We start from the raw sequence: 17,075 nt of genomic DNA, 5'->3' as shown, positions 1-17,075 counted from the left end.
AACAACACCAAAAAAAACCCACCTTTTCCTATTGGTGGAAAAATGTACCATGTGGACCAATCAAAAAATGATATGGCAACATGGCATTTATTGTTTAGGAAGGGGGAAGTTTTAGGAGTGATGGCGGTGTTTAGAGATGTGAGAGATTTGCGACGTTTAGTGCGAATCTTGTGTAGTTAGTGTGTAGTGTAGTCAATAGTTTTGTTGTGTGCGTCAGAACAATGAGGCGACTGCTGAATGTTACGGGTGTTACAGGAGTGATACATCTGCTGTTGTCAGGCCTGCAGGTATCAGGCTGTTCTCCTTTATGTGGACAGAAATTATTTTTTGGAGTGGCACAAATTATTTGTGTGGCATCAAATTTGATGCAGAACAGCTGATTGTTCTGTAAATAGTTTGAAATGTTTATTTTAAAAAAAAAAACACGCCTTGGCTGCATTTTTAGGTAAACAGCTGCAAAAAACTTTGTTTGCATAACTCAGTTAATTTTTTGAAGAAGTAACTATATAATTAATTGCCCAACATTGGTCCTTATATACTGTATTTTGCAGACAGAGTTACAGGACTCTCTCCCAGACCACAGTCTCATACTCATAATACAAGTCAGAGCTTTATTTAAAAAAAAAAAGAAAAAGAAAAAAGAAAGTTGTGTTTTCAAACTTGGAGTTCAAGTTATTTTTACTTCCAATAGTGTTAACATACTACACAGGTCATGAACAAGATTTTTTTTTAATTTTTCATTGTAAGTGGGCTAAAGCAGTTATTAGTAAAGCAGTAATTAAAAGTAGTCTAACATAAATGTAAATGCTGTAATTTGATTATTTTAATAAACCATGTAACTTGGATGGATTCGATGCTGGCGTGACCACAGTGCACACGTCTGCTGTTGCTCACAGTGGTCCAAGGGAGTTTGTGTGTCGCTCAGACACATGAAAAATTAGAGGGAACATTGCTTGCCAACTTTATTATATAGACTTTGCCAGCAGAAGCATCTTATTTAGTGACATTGTCAAGGAAACAAAAACAAAGGTTTCCAGCACAGTGCAGGCATGCTCAGGAAAAAGAGTATTTAGCGTGTTTTGTCCCAAAATAATGTTGATTATTTCATTGAGTCATTTTATGTATATGTGAGATTGCCTCTTGAATTAGTGCATTTTGTTAAAAAAGCAGTCAAACAATATTTTTTAGAGTTTCTGCACAAAATTGTAAATTTTATTCCTGAATTGGTTTCTGCACATCCAGTTACCAGCTGAGATGATTGGCTGATTGAATGCCGCAGTGTCTTTTTAGTTAATTTTTTATTGTGAAGTAGAATTGAACTTGATAACCATCTTCAAGTTGGGCGTTGCGCTTTTATATTCAGCATGCAGCAACAATACGTCATGCTGTTCTTTTGATTTAGCACGTCAGAAGAAGTGTCTGCTCTATTTCAGCAACATGTTAACAGACATTACTTTAGCCAGTGATGCAGAACAACATTTTCTTTTCGAGAAGCAGAGCTGAAATAACTTACTGTATACTCCCCTACCAATGTGAAGTCATAAATATTCATGTGTCAGTTGATAAAAGAGTGGTTTCTTCCCTGCAAGCATGCAGCGAATGAAGCTCTGCTGACCTGCTGCAGCTCCCAGTCTCCAGCATATCATCAAAGCAGACCATAGATGAAGATGATGGTGTATCGAGAGAAGGAGGCTACCCGCTGAATGGCTAATCAACCTGAGGGCAAAAACAGCTTGGTGACTAGAAGAATGTAGAACATTTCAGGAAGTGATCTCAAAAGTATCCACATATGAGTCAAGGAAGCTTTTCATTGACTATATTTAACATAATTTAAAGAAAAATGCTGAAAAGATTCAATAGAACAGAAAGTTACTTACAAACTCACAAAGTTGTAAAACCATTCATGCTGTTTTTCAAATGAAAATATAAAGCACAGTTGCATAGCAGTTTGAGTTCCATTTTTGTAATTTCCTTGGCACATTTTCACCATTTGTTACTTTTGTTTATTGCTTTCTGTCATGGTTTGTGAAATTCACTTACTATAATTTATTGCGGTTAAAAGTAGTTTGCAGCCTTCCAAAATGAGCTAAAGCTGTTACCAAAATTTAAAGGAACTTCCATAACATGCATATACTTTGTTGAATAGATATCAACTAAACTTAAATATAGAGCCAAGATGGGGAACATCAGCCTGTTAAGTCATTACTAACACATCATAACTGCTGTGCGTTATTATATTTGGCAGCATGGGAAAAGGCAAAGCCTTTTGAGCAGTAGGATAACAATAAGACATGTCAAATATAAAAGAACAGCAGGAAAAATCTAAAAAATAAATACCATACCCCTGGAAAAATGCTGACCCCTGGTGGTGAGCAAAAGTTTGCACCATCTATTTACACTAAATGTTACAATATGTGTCTTAAGTGAACTTAAGACAAATTTAAGACAATATGTTAAAACCCAGAGAAAGTCCAGTACTGCTCGGTATAGGTTCAGTAAGTATAAGCACTACAAAGCGGGCCTGTATTGTAGTGGTTAACACATTCACCTAACACAAATCTGGGAATAAATCTACAGGAGGAGGTGTATGTGGAACTATGTACTGTGGTGAGCTCTAATGAATAAGGAAGTAGCTTTAAGGGGCTACTAAGCTAGTTAGCTTTGTAGGTTGTGGTAGACAGAGTTTGTTGCCCTTGAATGGAGCCAGACTGTAGAATGTATATGAGGGACAGATGTCAAGTTTGAAGATGAAATCTGCATGGTTCCTCCTCTAGCTCATCTAGCTTCAAAAATGATTTTAAATATATTCATGTTTATGGGACAGTGACCCCCCTTCTGGCTTGATTTGTGACCTGTGAACACATTCAGTCACGGAATTTAGTGTCTACTTTTATAAACCATAAATTACAAAATGCACAGCAAGAAAATAAGTACATTTTCAAAAAACTTCTTCTCAATAATTCCACTTTCCAATAATTTTTGGATTACTTGTTTCAGATTGTAGTGTTCGGCACTGTCATCTGCCACTTGTATTCATTTTTAACACTTTAACACAGATTTTCATTCATCTCTGACCCAATAGCCACAGCAGCCAGTTTCTATAGCAACCGATGATGATGTAAAATGGAAATAACTTCCTGATTTTTTTTGCCTGCATTCTTCCTCAACAAATCTAATTAATTGTGGGTTCGCTCACTCAAACACGAAGCCCCACAATTTTCTCCCTTTGAGCTGTCAGTGAAACTACTGGCTGTGTCCTTCAGGATCTCTTACATGATTTTGCAGCAACATCAATCAAAACTGCTTCGCGTGCAATAAGGGAATATAAATACCCATCTCTGTTACATTACATTCCCAGTTGTAAATCAGGGCTGGTTTGACTCCAACTTGTGTGTTAATCTAGAAAGCGAAACAAATCCTGAATAGAGAACCCAGTAGGGGTCTCGTCTCAAAACACTGACTCGCTTAATTTGTAGTAGGTGTAATACAGTCATGACATTAACCAAGAAGATTTCACAACTTCTAAACACGGGCTATCCTGACTTTATTGAAGCTAATTAGAGGGCTAACAGAAAACAAGTCCTCCAGCTCCTGCATTTAAAATGAGTCATCTTTAAATATGTTTTTATGTATTCTCACATTGGTGGGCATGTCTGTGAACCTCGCATTATCTCGCCCAAGCCTCTGAAGTTTGAAGCATATGACTAATACATGAAGAATTCATAAAGCTTGCCAGATTCTTTTTGGATGCTTAAACCCTGTTGCTGATTTGCTCTTTTGAAGTCTCCTTGCTTGGCAGTTTGTCTCATTAACAGGCCTGTTTCAACAAGGCCCGCTGATGTGGGAGCGTATTGCATAGGAAAAGAGAGGGGAGGAGGGCACACACTGGAGAATAGAGATCTATTGGCTTGGAAATCAATGGTTATCATGTCAGCCAGATGCTTGCTCATCTCACTCGCAGAGTCAGAACTATTGGAAAGGACTCATAGTGTTTGATTATTGCTTAGGCCATTTTTATCCCTGAAAAGCTCTCTGCACCTAAAATGTGTGTGTGCGTGCACTCCATATTGTGTTGATTTTACAGACAAAAAAAGGAGATTTTCATTGATTTTTTTCTTTGTTTTTAGGAGAAACAGTACATAGACAACATGAGATGGCACATAGATCAGACACTATGGAACTGTAGATGTACCGATGTATTTTTCTTCATAGTAATACACACTGATGCTGTTAGTGTAACTGATCTTTAAAAAAAGACTACAGAACAGAAGCATTGCTTCATTTCTGCGCTGATGCCTTGTTTTGATTAGAATTCCCTATCCACTGTATGTTTTTTTTTTAAAAAGGCAAGTCTACCTGCTTTGCCGCTGTTCTTCATCAAAAAGCAGCAGTTTAATGAGTCCTGAAGCTATTTTTAATATTTAATTTCATCTTTGAGCGAAATGTCTTTCGCATCTGCCAGTTGCAGTACCTGTGAAGCAGGTTTTTGTTTGGATCCCAATAGCAAGCGTCCCCATTTTTCAGCAATTTCATCATTTTTAATTTGCTGCATTTAGGGCATTTTGTTTGTTTTAATTTAATGCCTTCTAATTACAAGCAGACCAGATCTTGTAAACACACCGGTGGCAGCACATGCCTCATTTTGGTAGCTCGTTGTGGAAGAAGCGAAATTTAACTTCTATAAAGCTAAAACCTTGATTTAAACCTACACATCAGCCTGTATCCAGGTGTGCTGGATGTTATCTGGATGTTAACACATGACGGACATGATATCACCAAGTATTTCCTTTACCTCGATTGTGCTCACGCTGTAATCGGATGAAATTATGCAAATGCAGTAGGTGCAGTTGGGGGGCTAATTGACAAATATAGCACGTCCTCATCGTGTTGTCTGGACTTCAGTCGTTTTTACTATTTTCCTCCCGTACCTTTTTAGATGGTCCTCGTTTAGAAAAGAAGGGAGAAAAAAGAGAAGGAGGAGGAGTTTGGTGACCTTTCAACATGCAAAGCAGACTTTTCAACAAGAGAAGACAGAGAAGTGGAGATAGCATTGATCTTCTCCTTCAGATGTGATGGGATTGATCCAGTATCCTTCCAGCCTGTGCTTTTGCTTACCCACAATGCATTTCTTCATGCATGGTGCATGAAGTATCTTTATAATTTGATAATAGATAGGAAAGAAGTTACATTATAGTTGCCTAAAACTAAACCAAAAATAAAAAAAAGCTAGACTTAAAAAAAAAAAGCAAATTAACTGAAATAATTTTGTGAGTTGGAAAACGAATTAAACTAAAATAAAAACATAGAGGTAGTATAGTTTATGACACCTTGAATGATGACACATTGATAAACATGTTTATTGAGAAACAAACCTGTGAGTCAACAGCTTTCAAAAGGCTGTGGATGTTTCTGTGTTTATTTTTTGTACTACCTCTGATTTTACCTACTGTTTTTTCTCAGTCCTGCCTCTGACATATGCCCTCCATATAATAACTCTGAAAAACACTGAATTGAAATAATACAATTTACTTTGGAAACTAAACTAAATTCAAAACATAAAGTCAAAATGAAATAAAAATAAAAAGAAGTAGAAAACACAAACCCATAAATACTCTGGTTATACAACAAAAGGCCACAAAGATACTTTAGCTGGTTCATGGACCTGAATTCAAAGCTTAAACCACAGACATCAACAACAGTACTGCAACTCACTGGTTCACTTATTCTAACTCAGTGGATTTCAGGTAGTGCACTTAATTGATTTTCACCTATAGTCGTCAACTGCCCAGCAGAAGCAAAATAGAGGAGTAAATGTTCCAGAGCTCCAATAAGCTGCTCCAGACATGATTAATCACTTCCTGTGACTGGTCAGGACCACAGCGGAGCAGTTACAGTGGTAGTCAAAGTACAGCGTAAATGCAGGCTTGTGAAACGGATTGAGATGCCTGATAAACATGCTTGTACCATGAAGCTGTCATTCCCTTGTCATTGCAAGTGAGAACGAAGAAAAGCCTGCTCTTCCTCCGCTCTCCTTTCACTGAATGACAAGATGACAGCCCTCAGGTGATTGCATGACAGGGGCACACTACATGTTCCCGACAGCGCTCACCATATACTCTTGATAAAGTCATCAAGGCCTCTGCTGTTTACCAGCATGCCAGTGCAGCTGCTTGTGGAAGATTAGCAAAGCGTGCTGCATTTACGTGGACACTGACTGATGCATGTCAGTTAGTTAGATATAACCGCATATTTTAGCAAAGGAGAGTACATGCAGTGGCAAAACATGCAAAAACAAAGAGGAATTTAAAGGGAACTTCTAGTAGTTTGGTATGGTTTGTGCAAAAATATATGACTGAGAGTAATAGAATCTTTGAAGTCCTGTGAAAAACTAAATACACCTTTACTGCTTCCATTGAAATTATGAGGATAGGTAGCAGTTAATTAATTGATCATCAGCACGTGTGAGCACCTCTATAAAAGCAGAACGTTTGCAGAGGGTGCACACGTGTAGCTTACAGGTGTGTGCTAACACAGTGCTGAGGAAGAAAGACATCAGTATTGATCTTAGGGAAGGAATTATTGCTGCCTATCAGTCAGGGAAGAATTATGAATGCATTTAAAGTCCATCGTTCTGCAGTGACAAAGACAATTACAATTCCTCCCCACACACTCACGTTGCTGTGATGTTAAAGTTCATGACAGTAGCATTAGAAAAAGACTGAATAAGTGTGGTTTGCCTGGAACGCTACAAAGAACATGAAGCATGGGTCAGGTTTGCTTTATCTGAACAAACCACAAGACTTCTGGAGCAATGTCCTTTGGACAGACGGAACCAAAGTGGAGATGTTTGGCCATAAGTGCCACTTAGGTTTAAAACCAAACACGTCATAGCTGCTGTCAAGCACAGTGGTGGATGATTAATGCTTATTTAGTAGCCACAGCACCTGGGCACCCTGGGCATGAACTCCTCTGTATACCAACGTATTCTAGAGTCAAATGTGAAGCTAAATCTTGGCTCAAATTAGGTCACACAGCAGTGCAATGATGCTAAGCAGAGCAGCAAATCTACAATAAAATGGTTGAAACTGAAAGTCCAGACTTTAACCTAAGTGAAATGCTGTGGTGGGACCTAAAGAAGTAAATAAAAGACCACCTACAAATCTAAATGACCTGAATAATAAATTTTGTATGAATAAATGCTCTAAAGAGGATTGGACCAAAATTCATCCACAATGATGTAAGAGACTGATAAAGTCATGCAGATGAGGGTTATATACAGTGAATAAAATGAGGTACGGTACCATCGAGACTGTTTGAAACATTGTTATCGGTAAAATGAAATCATGTTGGACACATCTGTTTATTCTTGATTCTGATGTCCAAGCTTTTCTGTTGTATGGACACTGAAGCAAATAAATGTTCACTCCAAAGTCAAATGCATCAATCTTCAGGCCTCTGGTTCTATTTATCCATCTGTTTTGTATATATGAGTCCCAGTTTCTCCTTTCTCTTGAATTTAGTGGTGTCAGGTGGCCCAAAAAATACATCTGAAAACTCTTATTAGAAATCAAGATCCAGGTGCTTTAAAAAATACATAAACCATAGGAGATGAAAAAAAATATGTAAATATGATTTGTGAAGACATTTTAAAGATTTGTCAAAGGGCGTCCTTGTCGTATTTCACTTTGATTGCAAGAAAAGTGAAAGAAGCACTGCGTAAATAAATACGAGTCATTTGTAGCCCTAAAAAAAGAGTTTGCATTTGCATGTCCATCAAACCACAGACCTATAAAATCAGGGCAACAAAGCACTTCTGCTTTTGATTCTGCAGAAATTGGCCTGACAAGAGGAACAATTGTCAGAGCTCGAGCGCTTGACAGGAATAGTTTATTCACAAAAGGAAAGCGTTAGTTTTCACAGCTGTTTTTTTTCATGTTGAAACACATTTCTGTCTTGCCATTGTTTATATAGATTTAACGGAGCATTTCTGAGGCGCACAATAGAATAATGGCCTCACGTCAGTGTATTCGGTTCCTTTCTGTTTTTTTTTTTTTTACCAAAGCTGGGTCAAAATGTTATTTGAAATCCCCACGGGATTACCAGCAGAAGTAGCATTTTTCCAGCGCTTGCATACAGGCCACTCGCAAGGCCAATTCAATCCTCATGAAAGTCTTTTATTTGCTTCTTGTGAAAATCCTGCACCATGTAGCATTATGAATACTGAACGTTTTGCTAGATTATAGTCCAATTTTAGCTTTCAGTCCGGATTGATTTGATTAACTCTCAGGATCTAATAGCGCCATGTGTTATTTCCTTTTCTTTTTTTGTGTGTGTGTGTCTGCAGTCCCTCCGGTGTTGTCAGTGTTCCAGCAGTCCTTCAATGCCACAGCTGACTACCAGGAATCTGTCACCTTTACTTGCATCACTTCTGGATCTCCGGACCCCATAGTCACATGGCACAGGTAAAGCTCAAAGAGATATTGGGATTGGGAGACATCCAAAGAATATTGGTGCTCCCTCAAGGATGTAGGATAGGTTTATACCCAAGTAGACACCCGAAAGTGCTACCCTAATATGATTTCATTCCAAAACCATGAGAATTAATCTGCTGATATAGCAGCGCCTACACTTATGCTTCCCACAAGATTCTTGGAGCCTGCTTTCGAGGATTTGCTCCCATTCAGCTCCAACAGCATTTGTGAGGCTCAGTGTTGATTTTGGGCGATAAAGCCTGGCTTGCATTGGCGCCCCAATTTATCCCATAAAGTATGAGCTGAGCTCTACACAAGCCCACTCTTCCACTCCAGACTGGGAAAAAATGGCTGTATCCATCTAAGAGAGGAAATGATGTTGAACCAAATGATTAAGGCGATCATACACAAAAGGTTCAACTCCTTAAATAGCCATATATTCAGTTAGAAAACATAATGGACAAAAACAGCACTGCTTGATTGATTTAACCTTAATTTTCAAATAATACAGGCTATTATGTTCCCTACTACCCATTCATGCCTATGTACAAATATGCATATATTGTTTTCAGAGCAACTACACTTTCTTTCATAGTTCTGAGGAATTTATAGTCCACCCTCGCACATTGCCCTCAGCAGCCACACAGTAATATCCATGGCACATAGCAACAGAGCGAAAATTTGCACCTGAAGAGCATTTGACACTCCGCTATCCTCTCTACAGCTCGACATCGAGCAATTAGCTTGCACCCACTCGGCAGACAATCATAACAAGCTCTTTGCACCTGAGCATCTATTGATAACACTTTATTGTTGTTCCATTGAAGTTTTTAGTGTTTGCTTAAAATGCTGTTTCCCCCCCAGTTTTCCTTATTGGAACTTACTGGAAAGAGTAGTTTGAACATATTTGACACAATTTAGTTTAATGAACTGTGTCCAGCTTTCAAAAAGGGGCCCTGTTATGTTTTTCATTTGTGGATGCTCATATTAAACACGTTTCAAGTAATGAGGTCCGTGTATGTAAAAGTAATCACCAAAGCTCTTTTTTGCCTGTTTTTGTCTCTGTGTGATGTCACTGAGAATGAATAGCCCTGCCTGGTTGTGGTCAGCTCAGGCTTATAGATCTGACTGTATACCCTACCCACCTGCTGTTTAAACCATCTCTATATTTAAGGGGGCTTAAAGGCCCAGTTTGAGATAAATGAGGGTTATTTTGAACTCTGAAATCACGCAAAGCTACTTTAATAGAATCCTAGAATAAACATAATAAACTGAAAATAAGCCTGTAGTATCTTCTCTTGAGACATGATGTCTTTATAAATGTTATAAACAATCCAAGCAAACATGACTTACAAGTGACCTCATGGCTCCTCATAATTGCTATATTTTGTAGTTAATTTGGTAAAATAAATACTGTGGGCTTGGCAACGTTTCTAAAGGGCAAAAAGAGGGCAACAATTCAACAACATATTAGTTTAGTCTTAAATTAAGATATTTTGCTTCCCCACTAGAGTTTGAGCTCCACCATTTACCATGTACAAATGGAAAATGAAATAGCTGCAACAATTTATTGAAATTTGTGCAAACATACATGGAAATAAAGTATAAAACAGAGTTTGTCCAATTCTAACATCCTTGAAGCTCCACATTTGGTGTGACCACCTCTGTTCTTCAGCACAGTCTGAACTCTTTTAGGCAGGTTTCTTGTCATTTCCTTAAGTAGTCTTCAGGAATAATTCTACCAGTTTCTTGAATGACATACAAAGCTCTCCTTTGGATGTTTCTGGCTCTAGGGAGGCCAATCCATGACTGATAGTGCTTCATTGTGTGTTTTTCTATCCAGGTATGCTTTACTGCATTGGCAGTGTGTTTGGGATCATTGTCATGCTGAAAAAATGAAGCTAATGGCAATCAGATGTTTTCTAGATGGTATTGCATGGTGAATCAATCGATGGTCCTTTTCTGTGTTTATAATTTTATGGATTTTGACAAGATCTCCAACACAAATAACTGAAATGCAACTAAAACCAAGTCAGAGCCTCCACTGTGTATTACAGATGGTCATAGACACTCACTGTTGTACCTCTCTCCTGACCTTCTACATACACATTGATGATGATTTGAACCAAAAATTTCAAAAAATTTGGATTCATCGCTCCACATTTTCAGTCCAGTTCTTGTGTACATATATCAGCCTTTTATCCTTGTTTTCTCTCCTTAAGAATGACTTGACAGCCGCCCTTCCACTGAGATGATTTCTGATGTGGCCTCAGTGAACAGTAGATGGATCAACTGAAGGGACAGATACATCTCTCAGATCCTGCGTCCGGTGTTTGCTGGAATTTTTTCTGTTTCTTAAGGAAACTGTTCATCTGCTGTATGTCATTTTTTTTTTAGCCTTTTTGAAGGTAGTAACGTCCAGCAGAACCAGGCTCAGGAAGGGGCAGCCAGTCATGGATTACTCATTTACAGCTGATTGCTGTGTTTGTGGCATTCAAAGAATATATGCCAATATCAGCAGATATTAGCTCTCTGTTAATATATCAGCTGAGCATTATTCGAACTGTAGCAAAGTGCATTAATTAATGCTTTCATAGTCCATAATTATGATGTGGGCCTATGATCTGTTGTTATTATTATTGTACTTTTAAGTAACTTGGTCAGTGCTGCGCAGCAGATAAAAGCACATAAACCGATGCTGAGCATGTGCATCAATGGTAAACACAGATGCCTTTATTCATCACCCTAACAAAGAGGTCACATACCTCTCAGAGCGCTTACCTTCATCACAGGAGCGCTGCACAATTCTGCAGAAGATGAAGCACAGCGAGGTGAATTCTTCACTCCTGCATTTCATGTGACATTGTCTCTGTGAGTAATACAGATGTAATGAGAACTGAACTGTCTGTTTGAAAGAGAGGTTGAATACAGCAGAAAAAAATGAGGCACATGCATCACTTTGTGAAGTACAAACAAAATTTGAAAGGTGACGCACAGCTGGAAGCAGCCTCAACTTTGTAAACCTCATTCATCTTGCTCCCTTGTTTTGGGGCTCCAAAAAGCAGGAATTACTTTTACTCCGGGGTGTCTTACCTTGGCTTTTCAGCTCTGGAGCACAACAGTGAAATGTAATTTTAATGATTTAACAGCAGGCGTTATATTTTGCAGAATATTTCAGTGTGAAGATGGCAAAGTGCACATCTCCATCCTTACTTTTATATTGAGACAATCCCTGTGACATCTTAACGACCTCAGTCTCAGTTTTGCTTTAAGTGTAAAAGTGAGTTTTGTTTGACGTTGTGAGTTCACAAAAAGCCCGTTAAAATGAGGAGCCTGGGAAATAAGATATCTTGATAGGTTTCTCATAGTATCACAGAATGAAAGAGGCTTAGATACAGAAGCATTCACTCTTACATGGTGCTCACTGATGTGCTGAGGCAATTAAAAATGACCACAGAAGTAAGCGACTAAACCTTTTTCTTAATAAAATTCTCTTGCATGGTCAGATATGTAACTGCCATTCACAAAATTTGATGTTCGCAAGATCAAGAAAAGTTTAAACCAAGTCTCAGAGAAACTCAGCGGAGTACCGAGAGCTAATGAGACTTTATTCTTTGTTCTTCTACAGCAGGGAAGTCAAACTCGTTTCACACTGTGGGCCATGCACAGCCCACTTTGATCTTAAGTGGGACGGACCAGTGAAACTCCTATTTCTGTCAGCGTAAAGAAGTTTAATCACACATTTAATCCCTGAGATATTTTAATTTTAAAAAAGAAGTGTAAATTCAACAATATATCTCAGTTTTTCTACATGATAATGAAACGCTGCTTTGGGCTTAAATTGTAAGAAATACACATGTAAAATTACAGAAAAAGTTCTGTTAGCTCATTGCGACTGTTAATTTCAAATAAATTCATAATGGTTTATCTAATTATTTACGTTGGTGCAGTATGACTGGAGGAAGCTGTAAAACTTATGAAAACACATCTAAAAGTCTAAAATGTATGCCCTCCTTCACATTTTCCAAACCCTTCCAGTGGGTCAGATTGGAGGCTTTGGTAGGCCGATTCTGGCCCCCAGGCCTTATATTTGATACCCCCGTTCTGAAGTGTTGCGGTTTCAGGTCAGAAGGCAGCCTATTCTCATTCCCAGTGCTCAGATTCTTCCAGGTTTTTTTTTTTTTTTTTAAAGCTGCTGGTCTCTCAGAGATATGCCCAAGGTGTCTTTTGGCTTCTGCTGGAATACCAGGGGTCACCATAATGGTGACACCCAGCTCGTCACACTTGGATGCTTGTTCAGAACCCCTTGACATTACACTTACGCTACCTTGGGTATCCTTGAGCCTAATTTTTCATCTTGCAAGGTGATTCTTGTTAGGAGCATTAACAGATCGGGGTTATTACACCAAAAAGTAATGCATTACACATAACTCATTACTTTTTAAAGGTTAAAATGCTATGTTACTTAATTATACCTGTAGAAATGAATTAGAAACACCACTCATCACATTAATTTTGTGTTATTTCGCATAACCACCTGAGATGCATTGGCACACAATTACCATTTAACAATATGAACCTTGTTCCACACACCGGCATCATGGCCTATCCTAATGAGGACACACACACACACAAGGTCTTTTTGTAAGTGTTTAAGAATTCACACAAAGCCGAGGGCAAAGTTAAAACGCAGCACTTCAAAGAAAAATGTTACGGCCACAGTGATTCTGTGATAGGAACAGGTGCCGTAACTGCTTTTGTTGCCTGTTGAAAATGAAGCTTTAGATGCTTGGCTGGGGTCAGCATATACTCTGACATCAGTCTGAGTTCTTCACTGCTCGCTTTGACAGCATGCTGTCGAAAGTACTGTGCGAAAAATGAAAGCTGGACACCGCTCTGCTATTTTTCTTCCCCTACTACATCAGCTGAAGTCAGCTGATTGTAGCCCAAGTGCACAGAAAAAACATTACCCTTGATTTTGTTTTATCTGAGTGCTCATCGTGCAGATAATTGAAGAACTTGCAGTACCAGTTGAAGGTTTGAATGGGTGAGTGTGTCGGATTTTAACTGGTACCATATGCAATGCAAATAAAGGCATACGTGATGGATTACTGACAATATGATTACTTGATTTGTTTTTACAGTAATGCTTTGGATTACTGTAATGTGATTGGAGTAACTTTGTGTCCTAACATAGCAGGTTGAGGCGCTAAAACCTGCTGTGCACATGTATTTTCATTGCTCTGTGGTTTTTAGGCTTGCACATTGGCAGTATGTCATTCGCTCTCAAAGTGTGGGTCATACTGAGATTCTCTTTTGACATATTTTGGGGTTTTGTGACACTTTTAGTCTCATGGAGTGTAGCTGTAGTAATGTGGCTTGGCCACTACCCTGCTACAAGTAGATAATGGCACAACCTTGTGCCAGACCTAGACACCTTAGTCTTTATCAGAGACATGACAATTGCAAGTTCAACATCACCATTTGAATTAGCATGTTAACTTTGTGCGAGTGCTTTTTAACCTATTATGACACAGTCATACTTGGAAAAAATATTAACAAGACATTGTGAAATGAACTTGTGATCTCATTTCCTTCGGAATTATTGCTTTGAAGACCACTCGCAGTCAGTTGCTGTCTTCAAAGCAACTTTGGTGCATCAAGAGAGCACTAAGAATCAGTAGGAATCAGTCTGCAGCTAAACGGAGTCCAGTTGGCAATTACTTGCAATCGGCAATATGTAATATGGCAATTATTTGAGATAAACTGGCAAAAATCTAAACTAAAAAATGAGTAAACAAATATTAACATAGTTGCTGCAGGACAACAATTTGTCCTGACAACCTTGTTTTATATAGAAATAGATAGATAGATAGATAGATAGATAGATAGATAGGTTCAAGGTCAAGTTCCATACTGCAAAGAGATGTGTCACAGTACAAGGTCATCAGTGACCAGTCACAGTCAGTTATAGACTGATTCTGTAACATTTGGGGTTAGATACAGGCTTATGGTGACATTGGAGCAACATCCACCTCTTTCTATGAATTTTTTGCCACTTTTAGCACCATGAAATGAAAAAAGTGCATAACAGAAAAACCATAAAAACACATATCATACGTGCTTTAGCATGGGGCTAAAATACACCCAAACCCCAGTGGATGTCAGTAGCATAATGTACATAATGTGCTGCATGTTTTATTTTAGCATACCATCCTGCGAGGTTTACTTGAAAGGGTACTCTTGCATGCTCCCACTTCACTCTAATGCTCACGTACTATTTTTTTTTTAATGCTGACTGAATAAAATATAAATCACCTGTCAAGGTCTCATTTCAGCTGACTGCAGATTTTGAACTTTGTAGTGACCATGGACTGCCAAACATTTCTGTGTAGTCTGTTTCATTTCCCAGGTCAATAAGTCCTGTGTGTCAGTCCCAGACTACAGAATTAAAATGCGTAAATCACAACAAAGGCTTCGGTATAAACAACACATCACATTCCAATTTAGTTTTTCTTTTGATGCCACCCCTCCTAACTAATTCCAGGCTCTCCCGTTGCATTTCCTGTCAGAGCGAGGTTTCACCTCATCCTCTGTGCATCTTGGGTAATGGACTACCTGTCAGCAGTCAGTCAGTATAATGACATTCAGCACTGCAGCACGTCCTCCACTGTCCATTCCAAAGATGAGGCCTCTCTTCATTTCCTCTTTGGCTCACCAGAGTTATTATTACTTGGCTTTGGTGTTTCCTCTGACGACTTTCAATTATCCTCCCTCTCGCTTTTCCTACAGTACAATGAGGCTGAGCTCACCACGCACTATAACTGCACTCGTGTCTATTTGTGTCTGAGTCTTCAAATCCCCTCATGTGAAATCCCTAAAAAAAGTTTTTTAGTGGAACAGTAAAATATACACTGTGAATAATACAACAGCCTGAACTGAAGACTTGAGATATATCTGTTCTGAATTTATTACATAAAATAACTTGTAAAATAAAATAAAAAAACAAGATGCTATTATCCATATTTAACGAAATGTTGTTGTTTTTTTTAATCTCTTTTCATACCTTTTCTTTATATTTGCGAGTGGGGCAGATTAATAATGAATCACAACTGAATATGCTGAAGCACATTTGCAAACATCAGATCAGCTTTATCTGTTTTGTGTTCGTTTATGTAAAACCTTAATGATTTTAATTTCGAGAATCTCATCCGTTTATGCTCTGCTTCACATTCACACTGATACATAAAACAATATGTAAGCCTTTCAGATCCCCTGGGCAGATTAAATATTTTACTGAGTGAGAATTGGGGAGAAAAACTAACTGCAAACCATGCAGTAAATGAGCCATTTTTCAATTGATAATGAACTGTCTGAAATCAAATTTTTACTTAATTAATACATAAATTGGGCAAAAAATGGTGACTGTGGCACTCTTGTTCAAGTTTGAACATGCTATCCTACATGAAAACTCCCAGAACATAAACGTCTTACGTGTTAGGGTTCGTTCATAGAGCTTAAATTAAATATAAGCACTAGAAAAGCTCCAATTAAGCTTAGTTATAACAACAAAGTAGAGAAAAGCTGTGTTGAAGCAGTAGTTAAAGCAATAACTTTTTGTTTTATGACAGAATAAGGTTCTTCACAAGTTATCAGAAGGAAGTAGTAACCAGGGCTTGGATCAAAGGCAGGCCTGTATTTCTTTTTAAGGTTTTTTTTTTAATAAGTAGTATATTTCACTAAAAAACTTTCCATTTGCTTTGGTAAAGTTAATGCATGTACTGATAAAACTGCAGAGCGCAGTAAGTCACACATAATAAAGATCAGTTTGGATCTCTGTAGAGATCTTACTTTTGCCAGAGAGCAACCCAGAAACTGCTGCACCCATGTTGTCACAGTTTACTTAAACTGACACAGGCATGAACAAACATTCATTTTGTCTGGCTTTAATTTGTTTGCATCAACCACTTCCCAAGTGTTTATTAGAGACACAGCTTTTAACTGGCTGCAGTTATTTTATTTGAGGAAATGCAATATGCAAAACAAAGTCTAGTTAAATCTGCACTGTACACACTGGTTTGTATATGTTAGTTTTAAAGAGTCCCTTCCAAATTTGTCCTTTTTTGGCATTTGTATTTATTAATATTCATAAATAGCACAACAGTATTATCAGTTTTCATAGTAAGAATGCTACCATGTTACCAAAGGTATGTATTTACAAATCCAGGACATGGAGAGCAACATCAGCAATCTTCCCATGTTGTGTCCCCCAGGTCAATACTAAATTTGTTTTCTTGTAATATCCATAAGCTCATAAGTAAAGTATTGGGCTGTATTGGGTATTCACATACTAAACACAAACTTCAGCTGTCTGTAGTTTGCTGATATGCAGTATAGGAAAGTAGATCTTAAAGGAAAATTCTGGTTACATATCAGAGAATTAAATTTGTGTGCTACAAAATTAAATGTATGTAAACAGGTATTTCCCGTGTTTTGGGTGCCATTGCTGCTTGATCCTACATGAATTCAGTAACTAAGCTAATCTTATTTTTACCGGCTTACAAATGCTGTAAAAGGACCTGTGAGCTTGTCTAAATCTGTGCA

The 17,075-nt window shown here is 38.0% G+C and overlaps 1 protein-coding gene across 2 annotated transcripts in view; it reads left to right on the top strand.

Annotated features, from left to right (window-relative positions):
• Positions 1 to 17,075, top strand: part of ncam2a (neural cell adhesion molecule 2a) — a 411,246-nt gene that overhangs the window by 300,680 nt on the left and 93,491 nt on the right. For both annotated transcript variants that reach the window (XM_084921573.1, XM_084921572.1), the window contains exon 6: positions 8,345 to 8,462. In XM_084921573.1, the coding sequence (XP_084777699.1) occupies positions 8,345 to 8,462 (118 nt within the window). The remainder of the gene's footprint in view (positions 1 to 8,344; positions 8,463 to 17,075) is intronic.

Source organism: Perissodus microlepis, chromosome 23 (genome assembly GCF_051167445.1).
Source record: "Perissodus microlepis isolate ML-2025 ecotype Zambia chromosome 23, ASM5116744v1, whole genome shotgun sequence".
In the NCBI taxonomy this organism is placed as follows: domain Eukaryota; kingdom Metazoa; phylum Chordata; class Actinopteri; order Cichliformes; family Cichlidae; genus Perissodus; species Perissodus microlepis.
Note: the sequence above shows the minus strand (reverse complement) of the source record. Positions and strands in the feature narration are given on the sequence as shown.